Source organism: Barbatula barbatula (assembly GCF_947034865.1).
Source record: "Barbatula barbatula genome assembly, chromosome: 13".
NCBI lineage: Eukaryota > Metazoa > Chordata > Actinopteri > Cypriniformes > Nemacheilidae > Barbatula > Barbatula barbatula.
In genome coordinates, this window is record NC_136776.1 from 11,275,269 (window position 1) to 11,290,408 (window position 15,140).

General features: G+C 35.6%; 1 protein-coding gene across 3 annotated transcripts; it reads right to left on the reverse strand.

Annotated features, from left to right (window-relative positions):
• Nucleotides 1-404: 404 nt before the first annotated feature.
• armh3 (armadillo like helical domain containing 3) lies at nucleotides 405-13,886 on the reverse strand. 3 transcript variants are annotated; one of them, XM_079471406.1, is made up of 26 exons: nucleotides 13,788-13,886; nucleotides 13,035-13,160; nucleotides 12,279-12,335; nucleotides 11,993-12,139; nucleotides 11,369-11,476; nucleotides 11,204-11,296; nucleotides 10,035-10,109; nucleotides 9,876-9,962; nucleotides 9,578-9,634; nucleotides 9,441-9,484; nucleotides 9,302-9,362; nucleotides 8,778-8,824; nucleotides 8,392-8,467; nucleotides 8,223-8,316; nucleotides 7,492-7,593; nucleotides 6,941-6,999; nucleotides 6,796-6,861; nucleotides 6,633-6,702; nucleotides 6,493-6,553; nucleotides 6,310-6,398; nucleotides 5,428-5,510; nucleotides 5,184-5,310; nucleotides 5,014-5,089; nucleotides 3,507-3,585; nucleotides 2,009-2,125; nucleotides 405-1,925 (listed from the first exon to the last, which is right to left on the reverse strand). In XM_079471406.1, the coding sequence occupies exons 2-26, from the start codon at nucleotides 13,134-13,136 to the stop codon at nucleotides 1,833-1,835; spliced, it is 2,070 nt and encodes a 689-aa protein (XP_079327532.1). In that variant the 5' UTR covers nucleotides 13,137-13,160; nucleotides 13,788-13,886; the 3' UTR covers nucleotides 405-1,832. The 3 variants fall into 3 exon arrangements, with proteins under 3 accessions (XP_079327532.1, XP_079327531.1, XP_079327533.1); XM_079471405.1 differs by having other exon boundaries at nucleotides 13,035-13,145; nucleotides 13,792-13,871; XM_079471407.1 differs by having other exon boundaries at nucleotides 13,035-13,145; nucleotides 13,788-13,870.
• Between the last annotated feature and the right edge of the window lie 1,254 nt (nucleotides 13,887-15,140).

Consider the following 15,140-nt stretch of genomic DNA (forward strand, 5'->3'; position numbering starts at 1 on the left):
TGGTGTTAGCCCAAGTTTGTAAACACCCATAAATAAGAATGTACTGTAGGGTAAAACCACAAAAAAACTTCTGTCCTAGACTTCACAATCACAGTTCAGACTGCACATTAAAAAAGAAAAAAGTCAGTGATCGATATTAAATGGTTGTTCAGTATTTATGGTGGTCTCTTAATGGCTCCCCTCAACCGATTTATAGGAGTGATTTGTTAAATAGCTATATAATGTGACTCTAACGTTAAATGACTAAAGAACTGAGGAGAAACCTTCTCTTAAACTTTGCTGAATGTTGATATTAATTTAGTTAGACAAATCCACTATTTACTCAGCCTTATTTAGGACTATTATTAAACAAAGTAAATAAAAGTAATTCCTTCTGCCCTGAAAAATTATCCAGCCTTATATTTCTCACAAATTGTTTAATAACTTGGCTTATAGGGGTTTGTTTAAATATACATATGAGCAGCGGGAAGTGATGCTTGCCTTATGGTTGCAGACACTACAAGACTTTAAAAATCTGAACAGATCTTTTTGACATCATAACACACAGACTGATCAAACCTGCAGACTGGCGCAGACTTCCTGCAACAAGTCCAGACTGAAAATCTGGGCAAAAGTCTTGTAGTGTATTTAAGCCATTAATAAAACAACCTTATTCAAAGCAAATAGACTGACCATCATTACATGGTTTGTACAAAATGTGATTTAATTCAGAAACAAACACCCATAAATAAGAATACTAAGGCCAAGAGAGCCGAGGCTTAATCTGAAATTCTCACCCATGAACCAAAACCAGGAAGAACTTACAATGAAAACGACTTAGAAATGGATTTGTTTATACAATTCTCATCCATCTGTGGATTTCAACCAAAGAACTAACTAACTAACTAACTGAACTGGCTTGGATTCTATTATGCTAAAATAACAAACCGAAACCAAAATGAAAATATAAACAGCCAGCTCTATGATCTCATATCATAACTAGCTTCAGTTTTATGTCAAATGAATACATTTGTTCTGTACCCAGTGTTGCATAAGTCAACATTCACTTTCTTTCACTGCAACCACGTACAATCATTTCATGATACTTCTGGCAATGCTGAGAAATACTGAGGAGAAAAATATCCTTAGACTGTCAGATTGAAGAATTAGTGCATCTCATAAACATGTCCGACTCATATCTCACCACCAAATAAGAAAACAATAACAAATCATACCTTGCTAAAAAACATTAAAAAACAGTTCATTTTACGTCATGACTATTTTAGGGTAATTAATAATGCAAATATTTATGACTGTATAATTAATTTATTTGATTAAACGTTGCATGACGGTAATTTGCATTAACATTGTGTTTCATTGTCATGAAAATACTTCGATCCACCCGTCGCAAACCAAACCATGTTTTTATTTTCAAAATATAATTTATTTTCAAATCCTTTTGATGGGTGAAATATGACCCAGACAGTTTTGTTGCATTTACTGCCAGAAACAAAACAGAGGTATATGTGAAACAAAAATAAAAGACAAACATGCGAGCACATCGATTTCATCAGGTTGGTACTAAGGCAATGAACAGCACCAGACCGCCAAATAAAATAAGGAAAGAGGAAAAGTGAATACCGGTTAGTCAGAATCAAAATTCACATTGTGCAAAGTTTGGCCGATTGCTTTGTTAAGTCTGATCGAAACATGACCAAACACACACGCACGCACACACTCCCCATTGTTAATACAGTCTGTGGACAAATCCAGTATTATCATCTGTAACGTCTGCTGTCAGGTTAAGTAGCCTCAGAAGTGTGGGGGTCATTCTGGAAGCAGTCTCAGATCCTTCAGGATATAGAGGAGAATTCCTTCAGCAGACGGTCTTGACTCATCGTGCTGAGAGAGACGTTCTTCCTCACGTTCAGACTGATGGATCGCACCTGGTTGACGAAAATCACAGCCGCGTCACAAGAAACACAAAATCGTGAACAGAAAAAGAATTGAAAGAAACCGCAGGCCTCACCAGCTCTTTGAAGAACGCGGCCTCTTTGGGCTGTTCGGAGTATCGCTCAAACTGATCCAGACCATCCTGCAGCTTCAAGGTCAATGTGTCGTAGTTTGACCGTACCACCTCCAATACCTACAGGAGAAACATAACTGTAGATGTCAGTGACCTTCGTCCATGCTAATGGCACTGCACGGATACAAAAAATTGTTGGACAAACAGGATTGCACAATATTAATGAAAAAAGTGATACGTTATAATTGACCTGCGTCCGAAATCGCCTACTTCTATAATATGGTAGGCAACAATCATGAAAAGCCTGAAACCTCAGTATGCAAAAAACATTAGGTAGGTGAGAAATACCCGGGTGGAATATAAATTTGGTAAATAATGCGATACAATAAAGTCTTGAATCTGCAATTCGTAACTTTCGCCTCTCTATCGCCATCTCTGCTCGAAAGATAAAATTCCCGGTTACTTCACGTATTTATCTTTACGTGTGTTGAAAAACGTGATATCTACATTTATGAATCATAATTTAGTGCTTACAATTATAAATTGCGAAAGGTAAGCACGCAATTTTGACACTGATCTTTTGTGAAGTTACTCAATAACTAGTTGAGTTTAATTTGAACCAAAAAGTGCTAAGAATTACAGCTATAAGTTCGAACAACCAATTTGAACTTCATTTAAAAATTGGAAAACCAAACACATTTACGACCTAAAACTTTGACTATATTTAATTTTCTTATACACAACTTCAGTTACTTATGTAAGTGAAGTATTCAAATCATTCAGTTACTACAAAGCATTGCGATATGCACATTTGCGATCAATTCCGATAATATTAACATTTTGCGCAGCCCAAGTAGCCAACAACTTTAAAACTTTAAACTTCTAGCTAGTAACTTGACTGTAGTTAAACTAACCTCTATCCTGCTAACTGTGACTCTATCTGTGTAGAGCAGTTAAGGTCTACATCTTAACTGGTGCCCTCTGGGGCATCGATCGGCATTATTCTTCACGCATATACCTGAAGAGGCTTCACGCTCGTGCGTGCAGGTAACAAGCTTCACGTAACAGTCTGCTGTGGCAAAGTAATGGGCATCTATATGGAGAATTCACCAAAAAAGAGTGGGAGAGCATGGATAGAGGTCTGACGGAGGTCACGAGGTAGCATCTGGCATAAGGACATGAAAGAGTCGACGATTCATGATTGTGAGCGACACAGCTGGCGTGACCATCTGTATAACTGACCTCACTTCTGCAACGTGGCTTCATTACCCTACAGATCAAAGGGGAATTACACGACCACCTGTGGGTGTTTACCTAATGAAGGATTTCTCTAATAACATGCTATGTGTGGTATATTTCTATAGACGCACACATGATATAAAACATTAGTCGGTGGAGTGTATGGTCTGATATTATAACGCCGTTGTTCCTGATAAATTACAATTTGTGGTTTGTCGCTACATTTTTCCAAGCAGAAAAGCTGATTTTGGAATTAGAATACCTGTTCTTCTGACAGCTGGGAGATGTGATTCACTGCAGCATATGACTCAATTTTAGGGTTGAAATGGTTAATAATCGCCCTGAAAGTACAAAAAAAAGACAAATCTGGTAAAATGAGAAGGATTTAAACATGTCTGTGTATAACATGCGAGTTATGCATTAAAAAAAGCCTGAGTTTGCAACCGTCCTGTCCCACTTTAGCGAAATAGAAAAGGTGTGGTTCCTTTAAATATTCTGAATTCTGCTATAAGCCTTTGCATTATGTATGTTTCAAAAAAGCACTCGACTTCTTTTGTGTGGCGCAAACACTCGCTGACATCTATGAATGCTGGCGAATGCTTTAGCATTACCTCAGCCTCCAAAATCAATAATTTATTCCCTGTCCTCCTCACAACCTCGGCGCACGCACACCAAAATTAAACAGCAGGGAACAGCAAGTTTTACCACGGCTATTAAGCGCTTCAGTCTTGGATTTGAACTCATTTGTATTCACAGACAAAATAATTTTTTCTAAATATAAAATACATATATGTAATTATATATTTACTTTACAAATATTTCTTAAGGTTCATCTAAGCGTTAATATACAGTTTTCTTATTATTAGCTCAAATTTACAAACATATATTCAGAATAAGAAGACTAATAATAAACTATGATTTGTAACAATGCATTGGAATTAACGACTATCTGATACTGTTTGGTTTATATACAAATTCATACTGAAAACCTATGTATCAGATTGACGTATTTGCAGATGTATTGTCAGATCTATTTTATATGAAATATAGATATAAATAATCGCATATGTAATTAGATTCATACCTTTCTGCTATGATTATTATAACTGATAATTATAATGTCCTTAAGTTTATGCCTTACATAATACAAATAAAATAAAATGAAAAGCCAAATAAACAATGTTAGCTTGTAATACTAATTTGTGAGTTGAGCTGTCGGTGAAATATAGTGGGTACTAAAACCATTTTACAGAAAATAAACTAAATGTAACTTAAACGGAAAAACTTAATAAAATGACAAAATCACATATCAAAATAGCTATAAATGTAACTAAAATCAACATGTAAATTAAATAAAAAATATAAATCAATTTGCAGTTTAAAAAAATCTAATATTTTTTCATATTGCAGTTGTAAAATATTTGTTATAATTGTTTATATAGTACAGATTATTATTGATAACAATATATACATATATGTTTATACACATATATAAGTGTACTAAATCTATAATAATTACACAATATAATACATTGTTTATATTGCTACTGCAATGAATGAAAGTCCAAAATGTAAATATATAAAACATGTCAATTAAAAATATAAACAAATCTTAATTAAACGGCGATTAAACAAAGAAATTATGTATAAAATATCTTGGCGTATTGCATTTTCAAATCATTTATAAAAAAACAATGAATCTGGCATAAAGTTACATTATACATGCAGAGTCAAGAAGTTTATATAGTCGGTCAGATCACTTATCCTACCTGACATTGATGAGCGCATGTGTAACTTTACTCGCCGGCTCTTTCCATTGACCTGTGTTGGTGGAGACTCTCAGCACTGTGATGTCATAAAGATCAGGTTAGCGACAAAACCAGACCCGCGTCTATTCATGGCAAAACTAAAGTGGTGCGGCTGATGTCACATGACTTACCCATGCAGTAGAGGTTCTCAAAAACCTGATGCATGCGAATGATCTCATAATAGAGCTCATCGTAACTACTGGGGGTGGGCAGAAACGTGTCTCCATACGTGATAAACATGTTAAAGAGGTTCACGACCTACAAACGAGAAATTATTAGTCAAGTAAGGTGACAAACTGGAAACGCAAATGAGCCCCGAGTGTATTTGTACTCAAAGACCCGACAAACTGTTGCTCACAGGCAGTGTTGTTTTACCTGGAGTGCCAGCTGGAAGATATTGTGCTTTGCCAGAAGGCCGGTCTCATTAGACAGCAGGAACTTCAGAAGGTTAATGAGAGCTAGAGAAACACAATTAACAGCCATCTGATCAGACTGATTTCCTAAAGTGGAAACCATCACTCCTTAGACCTGTGACCTTATGCAACTGTTAGCATGGATTCAAATGGGTATTATCAGATCAATTACTAGGGTAGAAAATGGAGAGACAGTTCTATATTTAGACTTCTCTTCTTTTACTTTATGTTCATCTGCACTCACTATTCTGGAATTGAAGGTCAGTATTAAAATGATATTGTTAAATCTGATTGTAAAAGTTCAGCTTAAATTGAAATTCTGTCATCATTTACTCACCCTCTTGTCTTTTCAAACCTGTATGTCTTTCTTTTTTCTGCTGGACACAAAAGAAGATATTTTAAAGAATTTTGGTCACCAAACAGTGGCGGAACCCATTCCCTCTATTGTATGGACCCAAAACCAATGTAAGTGAATGGGTACCGGTAACCAACATTCTTCAAAATATCTTCTTTTGTGTCCTGCAGAAGAAAGAAAGTCATACAGTTTTGAAACGACAAGATGGCGAAAAATTATGAATTTCTATTTTTGGGTGAACTATTAACAAAATAAAAAACATTTGAACAAAACAGAACAGATTGTAGAAAAATATGAAATAAAATGCAACAGAACAGAATGGAAAAGCATATAATAAAAAGAATAAACAGCATACAAATAGAATAGGACGGGACAGAATACAATTAAAGCATAAAAATACAAAAAAACAGAACAGAGAAGAACACAAACTGAACAGAATTCAGTGTAACATGTCTTATGGTCAGAAGCACACTGTAATGTCAGTCTCACCTGACCAGAGTTCTCTCCAGGTGTAGTGTAGTCTAACTCTGCATTTCTTCTGGTAGCAAATCAGTTTGTGAATAATCTGAACACATCGCCTACAAACACAGAAATGCGTTCATTCTCACAGTGTCCTCCTCAGTAAAAGAAGCATCACAAGTGTATGAAACTGAATGCGGCATTAAGACTCACGTATAAAGATCCATGGGAAATTCCTTCATCATATGAGTGACGATGAACTCCACCATAAGATCTGCAAAACCAAAGTCGATCAGATATTCAAAACCACTCATATTTCACATCGTGCAGTGAATCATTTGTTCTGAACTCACCCAGGACAGCACACACTAAAGGTCGAGAGGGAATATTTTTATCGGCCCCTTTCTTCCGGTGTCTCATTGGCTGAAATGAATGAATTAACAGCCTGGTGAAATCATGATGAGAACACATAAGGAGGCAGTTGACTGCTTTGTATTAAAGCATTGATTTACTTACCATTCTATGCAAGTTGACTCTAAAGTTCATGTTGTCATCGTGGAGAAAGGCGTCGGCATACTGGTCCTGTTCAACAGACAGCGAGAGACCATCAATGTAGGGAACACACGTAAAAAAATCATCAAAATTTCCAAAGCAGCATTACCTCGGCTATACAGGTCAGAATAATGAGGCACAGTCGAGCGCTGTTGAGTCTGTGTTCATCTGAAAACATAACAACTAATAGTTGAGATTCATTTTTATGGTTTAAAAGATTACAAATAAGAGCTCTGTTCTAAAATCTAGTAAACTGCCTAAGTGGGCAGCATTCAAGACATGATTCAGATGCAGACTATGCTAAGGCTAATCTGCTTTGTTCTTTGAACAGCACATTCAATTTAATGACAATCCCAAAATGCACTGCAAAATCCTCTATGAAGGAACACAAAGCGAGAAAAAAGTTAATTAACACAACACTTGTCATATCAATGAAGCACTGATAAAAAAGTATCAAATTAACAGTTTAGCATTATGCTAATAGCAAACTGTAATGCGAGTGGAATATTTTGCATCGTGAACTTTCTGCATCGGTCTTTCGTTTTCTTTCGTTGCGATGCTGCCTTAGTAGGTAGCTGTCTATGTAGGCAGGGGACAGAAATACATCTCATCAGGTTGGGATAAGGAGAAACAGTAAGCAGAACAACAGAGATATCTTGCCTTTGGTGTCTTGCATCACGATGGAGGAATATTTCAGGAACGTTATAAGAAGATTACTTGTCTGCAAGTTTGGGTCCAGAGGAAGTTCAGGATTATTCATCACTGAGGAGAGAAAGAATGCATTTTTTTAATCGCTTCTTAGGACACATCAGGGTTACTCAATACTGCTTCTGGAGACATGGAGCTTCAAGTTAAGTCAAAGATCATGGCCGCATCCCATTTCACGTAAAGGACATCAATTTTGCAATTATAAGGGGGTGATTCTGACAGAATCTAGGTTTCAAAATGTCAAACTTATTTTCTTAATAAGTTACATTTCTTTTATTTATTAAACACAATGTAAACACACAGATATTAATTTGACACTTTAAAACGAAAGCTTCGTTTTTATGTTCACACATCACATCTAAGCGAATTTAATATTTCATACAGCTAATGGATTTCCAAAAGGAAGCGACGCAGAAGGCAAGCCTCGTGTTTTAAAGGCTCCCATGTTAGAGAGTAAGAATGTGTAAGCAATTAAGATGCTGGTAGTATATAACAGCCCAAATTGAAAGTTCAGCTTGTAGGGCCATGGACAGCAGCTGTCTCAGAAAGCGACACGCCTCGGTTCTTCACATCATTATTGAAATAAAATAACCCTTAAGTGCCTCGCTTCCGATGCCGCTCGTCTTATTGTACAACCATTAAAACCGAGTGAAGGTTCAAGTTCAGAAAATAGCAAAACTCACAGTCCAGAGATGGCGGCGTGGTACCCAGCGGTGTCGTGGGTGAAGCTGGAACGGGTGTCACAGATGCTGCGTTCATGTCCATGTCTGGATGGCTCTGTAATCGACAAACCAGATGCATGAATGACACAAACAAGATTATGAGAAATAAGAATACTTATGAAGTACGGACCTGTGCGAGAACTGTGATGAAGTTCCTGTTGAGATGAACGGCCTCATACAGAGCCAGCAGGATGGCTTCATTCGTCCTAAAGGAAAATAAAGTCATCAGACATATGGAGCATTTGACACAATGGCACAAGCATTAAACCATAAATAAAAAGGCTTTTATTATAAAACTACCATTACGCCCTTTAGCAAGAGATTTATGGTGAATGTAAAAGCAGACTTGAATACATATGTGCAAGGGCATTACTCAAATACATCAGAACATATTTTTGTTTTATACAAAACAAAACAAACAATATTTGATTCCCTCTACTATAAAATAAAGCTGCCAAAAACAAATAAAATAAATTAAATGCAGTTCAACTAAAAGATGTATTTGTTTGGACTTACTGCACTGAAAGCTTTTCATCTGCATCAGCAATAAACATACTGCCCACCTATGGACGAAAGCAGTATTACAATTAATTTACTGTCTATTTTATTTATTTTATAACCCTACTTAATTAACCTCATGTCATTTAATCGTTTATGACTACAAAGAACACAAAAAGAGATGTGAGACACTTCAGAATGTCACAAAAACTGTAGTACAAAAGTGAACGGCGACTGGCTCCAATTGCTTCAAAATTGACCTAAAAAGTACAATACAATATCCTGGGCAACTCATAACAATATATTTTTAGTCCGCTTAAACTAAGCAATATCTTTTTATGAGGAAGTGACCAAAGTCATTATTTACTGAAGGAATATATTGATGGCTTTATGTATATGTATGTGAACCAGATTTGGAGGTCTGTGTTTCATCATTAAAAATTTAACTTAGACTAAAAATGACACGATAAAACGATAACAGGGTTTCTTTCCTCTGTGACTCAACTCTTTTAAACTTTTTAAGACTACTCAGTCCTTCATACCATGCTGGTTATAGCAGAGAAAAAGCCTCCTTGGTTTTCCTCTTCTTTATCTTTATACTGCCTGTGGAAACAACCAAGACGACATGACATTTCAGTACAGTACAAGTGTTTGTTAACACAAAAAAAGGCATCTGGTTACCTGTTGTAATCTGCAAGTGCATGGTGGATGACCATTCCCATTCCCTGAAAAACATTACGGTACATTAAACTTCCATATGACTCAATAAATGAACTGAATTAATAAATATTACCTTGAAGAACGCCCCATTCACTTACATTCAGCGTGGGCTCGTCGTCCACTATTGACAGTTTCACAATGTAAGGGTTCACAGACTACAATTAAAAAGACAGAATGGGTTCAACTGAAACATACTCCCAATAACACAGACCTAAATATTGCTCATCTGTGTAAAAAACAGCATGTGGCATGCTGCCAGGGTGGGTGGTTGAAATTCCGTTTCTAAGGTGTTCTGAGTGTGTTTTTATACGGTCTCTCGACTACATCCCACCACTACATAAGGAAGACCACTATAACAATTCCAAACATAGGACAAAGAGCTGAGACCTTACAAACCTCATACTTCCTGTAGTTGACTAGGAGAGCTAACAGTACCACAGCATCATAACCGTGCTGAGCTCGACTGGACACCTCAGACAGAATCTGAAGAAGACAGTAAAAGCGGACAATACGGTTAATTTGTCATACACCTCATATAGCAGTGCACAATCTCACCTGTAGAATGGCCTCAAAGATACTGTTGATCATCACATACTCCAGTATGGTGTTCTGACTGATGTTATCCGTCACCTAAAAAACAAACACATCATAAACATGTGTGACAACAGTTATTTCTGCTAAAATGATCTGAGCTAAAACGCATTAATTGTAGATGTAATGACACTTGACTAATGTACAAGTAAGATAAAAAAAAACTTTGCTTTTGAAATACAAGTTTAAGATTTTAAGTGTTCAGATGTATTTAATATATTTTTACTGTATCGAGTTCACTGTCCTGGACTCAAAATTTTAAAATAAATGACAATTTGGGTAAATCTCATTTGCATTTCCGGAATTCAACATCTCATTATCATTACCACAATGCAATATGTCATTTCCATTATCGCGATTCTATCTATCTTCTCTATCTATAAATAAATCTATAAAATAAAAAACACTAACTCTTTCTCCCCACAGGTATTGATCTGGCTTTTGATGAAACTAGTAACTTGGTATTAGCACCTATAGTATTATTGCTTCTGTATGACATATCGCTAACTGCTCCCTGAACTCTTTGTAAGTCGCTTTGGATAAAAGCGTCTGCTAAATGACTAGATGTAAATTGCTGCGATGCAATATCTCATTCTCATTACTGTAATGCAATATTTCATTCCCATTACGCGCTTCAATATCTCATTCTCATTTCCGTGATGCAATATATCATTCTCATTACCGCGATGTAATATCCCATCCTCATTTCTGTGATGCAATATCTCATTGTCATTTCTGCAAAGCAATATCTCATTCTCATTGCCGAAATACATTATTTAATTCTCATTTCCGCGATGCAATTCCTCATTCTCATTTCCGTTATGTAAATCAAATAATAATCATTTAATGTTTAAACCCTCATGTATATAAACATAGTGTGAATATTTGTCATATTTTCTATGTGTTGACATAGAAAAAATATTCTATTTTATTTTTACATTAAATAAAATGAATGACTGTGTTCCATTAATGTACATCTAATAACTCTAATCACTACTGCGAATAAATAAAAAAATTGCAATAAAACTCATTGGTAAAAATGTGACACCATCATGTTTTGCGATGACCCATTTGCTAGCAAGAAAACTACATAAGAATGAATTGTGATGCAGTAATGAATGTACTGATCTTACAGTGACCAAACACAGCAGCAGTTTCAGACATAAACTCTTAAGACTCTCTGATCCGTCACCACACAACAGGCTGTCCAAACTCTCCATCAACTCCTGAGAAGAGAATTTAATTAGATCTTCACGTTCAACACAAACATCAAGATCATGTGAGGGCCACTGACAGACCTTCATTCTGAGCTCAGCCTTGTCAAAGCCCATCAGCATGTTGATGATGTCAAAGCCTGTGGCTGATTTGTTCTTCTGGTGAACTCCTCGAAATAATGCACACAGAGTCTAAAGAAACACAAAGAGGAACAGTCAACTGCTGTAAACAATGCATTACATTGTCACCTGCCTTTTCAATGCAGGGTGTGTCTTCGCAAACACAAAAGCTGATTTTCAGAATGCTACAATGTATTTCATATTGTGTTTCATGCAGGTCATTTCACCTCAAACCAAAACATTACAGGTACTGGTCAAATAATTAGAATATCATCAAAAAGTTGATTTATTTCACTAATTCCATTCAAAAAGTGAAACTTTTATATTATATTTATTCATTACATATTATGTATATCATAATTAAATAATAATTGTTTTTATATATACAATTTGTGTTTACATTTGTTTATTAAATAAATTAATTAAAGAAATGAAAAAATATAATTAAAATAATATCATTTTCACATTTAAAAGTTTGTTTTTGGCAGAATTTCAAAACAAAAATGTCTATAACAAGAAAAAAAATCTATACAAATTAATAATAGATGGTATAGATGGTTGTGATCTTGTCATGACCCGTCCTCTCACCTGAAGCGCATTGACCACTTTGATCTGGTGTTCCTCACCCAACGTCTGAACACAGTGATGGAACAAGCAGTTGATGTTGTCTTTTATTTTCATCACTTCATCTCCATCTAGAGTCTCTAACTTTCCTTCCAGATACTCAAGATTCACCTGGTCAGAAGAGTACAGAGACAGTAAGACTAACTTATTTAAGCAGGTGGATGGTTTTATCTTAAGTGCTTATGAGAGAATTACAGGTGAACTTAGTGGAAATTGACATATCTGTTTTAGATTGATAGATGCCACTGACCTTCATCAAAAACAATTCATCCCAGAAGCGAGAGTTGTTCTTAGTCGGATCTTCCTTCTGCAGGAATTAAGAACAAAGAAATCAGACCATTCAGACAATTAATCTTATTGTGCAAATGCATCTACAGCGGGAAAAATAAGTATTTGACGCATCAGCATTTTTATCAGTTTTGTGTCAATAGCCCACTTAGAAATCACCTTACTGATAAAAATGCTGATGTGTCAAATAGTTAATTTCCCCGCTGTAGATATACACGGTTTCATCTTAACAACATAAACAAATGTTACTGCGTATGTGCACTTTTGTGACCCCAACTAACAATCTGGTACATATTCACAAACAATAAATTGCCTGTAGATTATTTCTGATAACAAGCATAAGACACAGAGAAGAACCGTTACTTGGCTAAATTTGTCTCTTCAATATTTTACATTTAGACACCGATACCGAGCTCAGATGTCAATGTACCATACAGTTTCTTTAAATGTGACAAAACTACAGGACCCATTTAACAAATTGTTTATTTAATAAAATAACCATTCAACAAATAAATCCTTGATTTAATACAATTATTATACAATAAAAAATATATATTAATAAATATTAAAATAAATTGTTATATTATTTGACACTACCCCAACACAAACCAGAAGTTAACTGGGGGTCAGGCTCAAATGGAAAAGTGTATATGAAATCAGACATGTACATATACAAAATTGTAATACAAATATTAAGAAATATTGATCTATGACATACCGCAAATATCTCATCATACATGAGCACCACTTTCTCCTTCAGTGGCTTCTTAGAAGAGGACGATCTTTTCAGCAGACCTGCTTTCTTCTCAGTCTGAGCCATGGCTTACACCTATAAAACATATTCCTACACACATTAATATGACAATAATAAGTGTGATTTCTAAGTGAAAGACTATTGCTGGTCTTATTATGTTGACCATCAAACTTTGCTTTAAAGATCATATAAATGTAGATAAAGCGCTCACTATGTTTTCTCTACAATGTAGTCTAGGTAGGTAGCTAACTAGGGTTTGACAATATGATTAGATATTGGCTCACTGGCCTTTGAAACTGTTGTCTATGTGGGGAGCTCACTAGACTTCGGGTCTATTTTATAAACTCAAATACTGTTTACATCGACAGCTCACTTGGTTTTTAAGAAACCACCCATGTTCACTTGTCCATGCTGGACTCTGTTTTGACAGCTTGGCTTTAGCGTGTAGCCTCTCAGCCTTAAATTACATTAAATAGACACTAACGAACATACTTGATACTTCACTTAGGAACAGAAACAGAATTACGAGGCACCACGTAACGTTAAGCAAACATGACCACAAATAAACGAAGTGTAATACAGATTATGTGCGTTTTACTCGTGCTAACTGATCAAAGAATGGCTGTTTATAACAATTTGTTATAATAACCACGAGCGCGCGTTGATTTAGCTTTTGTAATCGGTGTAAATGAACGAATTAAGTGATCTTTTTAATACTTGCGTGAGGGATTACTGTTTTTGTTCCATTGCTCCTCTGCTTAACTGGAAGAATTTCGTTCGTTCGCCCAACTTCCGGTGTGGGCGGAAACCACGCCCATTGGTTACACATCACTTCCGATTATTGCTAATAATCTATTCTTTTCCTCATTGGCCCACTTTTATTATGTTATTTGTTTTAATTTATTTATGTATTAATCATAAATTATCTTATTTATTATTATTATTTGATTCAAGTTCATTATTATTTTCAACCTTTCAATCGTTCTCGCTGTACTTCGACGTCATAGGCCGATCTATCCGCGCAGCGCTGCATGTAGTCGATGTCCGTGCACTGTTCCTTATGGTTAATAAAAAAATATATATATTGTAAATGGTCACTTTTTTACGAGGTCCAATGTCTTTATACAAATACCCAATAAATGATCTCAATTAATATGCTTGTTTACGATGGGTGCATGATGAATATGGAATAATTATCTAGATGGAGCGTAAAAGGGGATGAGCGTGAACATAACATTTAATTCATTTAAAATGCTATAGCAATTTCGATCACTAAGACACCTGAAATGAAATCAAATGAGAACTTGCTAGATAGGCTATCGTCCTGCACATAAAACACGGAAATACCGGTTGACCCGGGTCCGCGTGTCATCTGTTTTGATTATTCCATTCAATATAACAAACGGAAAAAAATGACGTTATTTATGTAGCCGAGTGGTAAAAAAGTATAAAGTTTGTTTCTCCCATTGCAACTTATGTTGCTTCTATTTGTTGCTTTCTTTAAATGATCTCATCAGAAGAAGCGGTGAAGTTCCTCGAGTCGTCAGTAGGTGGTGGTGTGTGCATTACACACGAGAAATGTGTGAAGTATTGAGCTCATCGTTGAGTGTGTTTTATTTCCTTCAATTTTTTACAATGAAATGTAAGGGGGTAATGTTATCGTGTATTTTGTCATGTAGTACCGTGTCATATCGCATGCATTTTGATGCGTTAGTTTCTCTGTAGTAGGGTTGCCACCTTCAATACAGAAAAATTAGGGACTCCTGCCGCAGCGGGGGCCACGATGACCACAGTCCTGATGGCGTGCGAGTGGTGGTATATCATAATTTAAAACATGTTTTCATAAAAATATTAAGATTGATACCAATGGACATTATAATAATATATTTGCTATTGAAATCAGTGTGTGAACAGATGCACTCAGTCTCTCACTATCACAACTTAAGTGGTCATATTGAATACACAGCTATGACAACAAAATGTGAGGAGACCACAAAAAATAAGCTTTTGGAGGAACTTGTGTGACGTGAACCATATTTTATTAACTTATTAAATTAACAGATCCATAAC

Bases quoted from the DNA above. Each gene is read 5' to 3' on its own strand.
- armh3 (XM_079471406.1), bottom strand. From the start codon at position 13,136: ATGGCTCAGACTGAGAAGAAAGCAGGTCTGCTGAAAAGATCGTCCTCT. The intron at 9,363-9,440 runs GTAACCAGATGC...TTGTTTCCACAG, and splicing joins GCACTTGCAGATTACAACAG to GCAGTATAAAGATAAAGAAG. The intron at 6,554-6,632 runs GTGAGTTCAGAA...TTGGTTTTGCAG, and splicing joins TTTAGTGTGTGCTGTCCTGG to ATCTTATGGTGGAGTTCATC.